Source organism: Myotis davidii, unplaced genomic scaffold, assembly GCF_000327345.1.
Source record: "Myotis davidii unplaced genomic scaffold, ASM32734v1 scaffold328, whole genome shotgun sequence".
NCBI classification, from domain to species: Eukaryota; Metazoa; Chordata; class Mammalia; order Chiroptera; family Vespertilionidae; genus Myotis; species Myotis davidii.
In genome coordinates this window covers 2,209,195-2,212,015 of record NW_006300373.1, presented here as the reverse complement: position 1 = coordinate 2,212,015, position 2,821 = coordinate 2,209,195, and the positions used below count along the sequence as shown (strand labels likewise).

At 53.6% G+C, this 2,821-nt stretch overlaps 1 protein-coding gene across 2 annotated transcripts in view; it reads left to right on the top strand.

Annotated features, from left to right (window-relative positions):
* RPGRIP1L (RPGRIP1-like) overlaps positions 1-2,162 on the top strand; it is a 76,187-nt gene extending 74,025 nt beyond the window's left edge. For both annotated transcript variants that reach the window (XM_006777051.2, XM_006777053.2), the window contains exon 26: positions 1,862-2,162. In XM_006777051.2, the coding sequence (XP_006777114.1) occupies positions 1,862-1,974 (113 nt within the window). In that variant the 3' untranslated portion in view covers positions 1,975-2,162. The remainder of the gene's footprint in view (positions 1-1,861) is intronic.
* Positions 2,163-2,821: the final 659 nt, after the last annotated feature.

The window sequence follows — 2,821 nt, the reverse complement described above, 5'->3', positions numbered from 1 at the left end:
CACACATCTCTCTCTCTCTTTAAAAAAAATATTTATTGATTTCAGAGAGGAAGGTAGAGGGAGAGAGAGAGAAACATCAATGATGAGAGAGAATCATAGATCGGCTGCCTCCTGCACACCCCCCACTGGGGATCAAGCCTGCAATCCAGGCCTGTGCTCTGACCTGGAATCAAACCATGACCTCCGGGTTCATAGGTCGACACTCAACCACTGAGCCACACCTTTCGCAAGCCTTCTCTCTCATTTGGGGTCACAGTCCAGTGATGGTCAGCATACAGGACTCGTTCCCTGCAGGACTCGGGGGACAGAGGGTCTGAGCAGATGTGGCCTGTGGGCTTCACCTGCGCAGGTGTGCGTCCCAGCGGGGCTTCCTGTCCACCTGTCCTCGCAGGGCGCCTGAACCCGCCGGAGGAATGTGGCGGGGCCGCCCACGGTGTGTGGAGAAATGAGCCGAGTCCTAGTCTCACGCGTTACGTGAGCAGAGCCATCTCCGGGGGATGCACGTGGTCTGCGTAGCCTCCACTCGTGCACTAAGCGAGCACGTCACTGATACTGAAGGGCCGGGCGCTGTGCGGGCACCACCGTCCACCCGGTCACGTGGCAGCTGCGTGTCCTGGAGGCGTGTCAGGTGCTCCCAGGGCAGGGTCACACCACGTAATGAGCAGAGTAAACCAATAACCTCATTAGCAACCTGCTCTGGGAATTCTGATAAACCAGACACATCTGACTACAAGGCAGTGGGTCACAGAAGAGAAAGAGGAGAGAATTAAAATATTAACCCAAACCACCCGATAAGACACCCAGCGGCAAGAGAGCCTGACAGAAATAACCAAATTAAATACGCTTCCTATTCTGGATCTTTCTTCCAGTCGGTTCTGCTTAGCAGCAGTGTCCTCATCTGCAAGGCCACGTGTGACCACACTGGCCTGGCACAGACAGCGACTGCAGCCGTGCTCGGGGGAGTCAGTTTAGGATTCTAACGTGTTCTGTGCCAGCCCAGCGGCGAGAAGGCCCAAAGAGAGAACCCTCAGGGGCACGAGCGGCCCCTGTGCCCGTCAGTCCCCTGCCTGCCCCTTCTCCACCCAAGTCTGCACCACGTTCTGTGTGAAGGTTTCCTCACCGGTTTCCTTGGAAGGAAACACACACACACCGTAAAGTTCAAGTAAAACCACACGGAATAGAAACAGGAACCTACATGGACTCAAGTGCTGTCGCGCTTGGAAAGTTCAGGGTTCCGGCCTGGAGTCCCTACAGGCGTCAGTGCACAGAGGGCGGCGCCCAGGTGCCCGCTCAGCATCCCGCCTGGCCTGCCCCTGAGCTCCGAGGAGGCCGGTGCTTTGCCCAGCGGCTGCCTGTGGTACGACCCTGAGGGCCACAGCCCTCCCAGCGAGGCCCACGCATCAGCTCCTGGCCCCTCAGTCCACAGACCTGGATATTCCTGATCCGCCGTTCTCACTTTTCTCATTGCACACCCACTCCATCACAACGGAACGTTATAACTAGCCAACCCAAGTCACAATCGTGTAACTTCTGCTCAGTGGTTAGAACAGGTCCTCCTTCGCAGTCACCTGACCCCTTTTCCACTTGGTTTCACTGGCTCGGAAATGCCGACTCTTGGAATCATTATCCCGCAGCCCGTCCGCTAGGTACACATGACGGGTCGTTCCTTCCAGTGCGTCTAGAATGTGTCAGACGTGTACCTCCCTGCACGCGTGGCGGCTGTGAGTGTTAGCTTTCTGAGATGCCAGTGAACTTGGGACTTTCATAGCGGCATCTCCATCCTTACAGCCAGGGTTCCAGCGGCCCACCTGAAGGCCATCTGTGGGGTGATCCTAACGTCTGTCCGCTCTTCTCTCCCTAGTGTGGGACGCCCGAGCGGGTGGCGGAAGGATCGGCCAGCTCCGGGTGACGGTGGAAGCGCTCCAGGCCCTGCGGTCGGTCTGCGAGCAGGACGGCGCGGGCTGGGAGGCCTGAGAGGAACGGCCCTGAGACGGCGCCTCGTCCAGAGCAGACGCTCACGCTCAGAGCTCGGAGCTGAACTGTCATCTCATTCACGGGAGACGGGGGTCAAGGGTTCAAGTTTTGTATACTCTTTCATTTGGTTCTTTTTCAAATATATGTATTTATTTCAGAGAGGAAGGGAGAGGGAGAAAGGGAGAGAGAGAAACATCCATGTTGAGAGAGAATCATGGATCAGCTGCCTCCTGCACGCCCCACACTGGGGATGGAGCCCGCAACCCGGGCCTGTGCCCTGACCGGGAATCGAACCGTGACCTCCTGGTTCATAGGTCAGTGCTCAACCACTGAGCCATGCGGGCTGGGCCATTTGTTTATGTTTCTTTCCCCGCTTCCCATGGCTGCCATCTGTCCGGACTTTAGATCTCCCTAAGGGGCAGCACCTCAATCCATACCCACAGGATAGTATAAGAAAGACTATTTGCATTTTCAACATTTCCTTATGAAGAACTGAAATGCAAGTCCCATTTTCATCTTTAATAAGCAAAAAGCATAAATCTTAGAAAACCTATGAAAAAAAAGTACTTTCATGTTATCCCTAATCGTCCCACTAAGTGGAATGCCCATGATTGGCCTCATTAAGAGTTTTATACTGTGAAGATTTTATTAGAAGCAATATATGAAAATTACTCGGATTAATGTGTTAATCCTCCTCTTTAAAATGCTAATACCCATTTTACGCACATTAAATCTCAGTGTGCACTTCCTTTGATGCCTGCAGTTCCTATCAATTAAATATGAAGAACGTGGCTTGGCACCCACTTACTAAGTTCCTGCAAGTTGTTTGTTTTTCTTGCTTAAAATG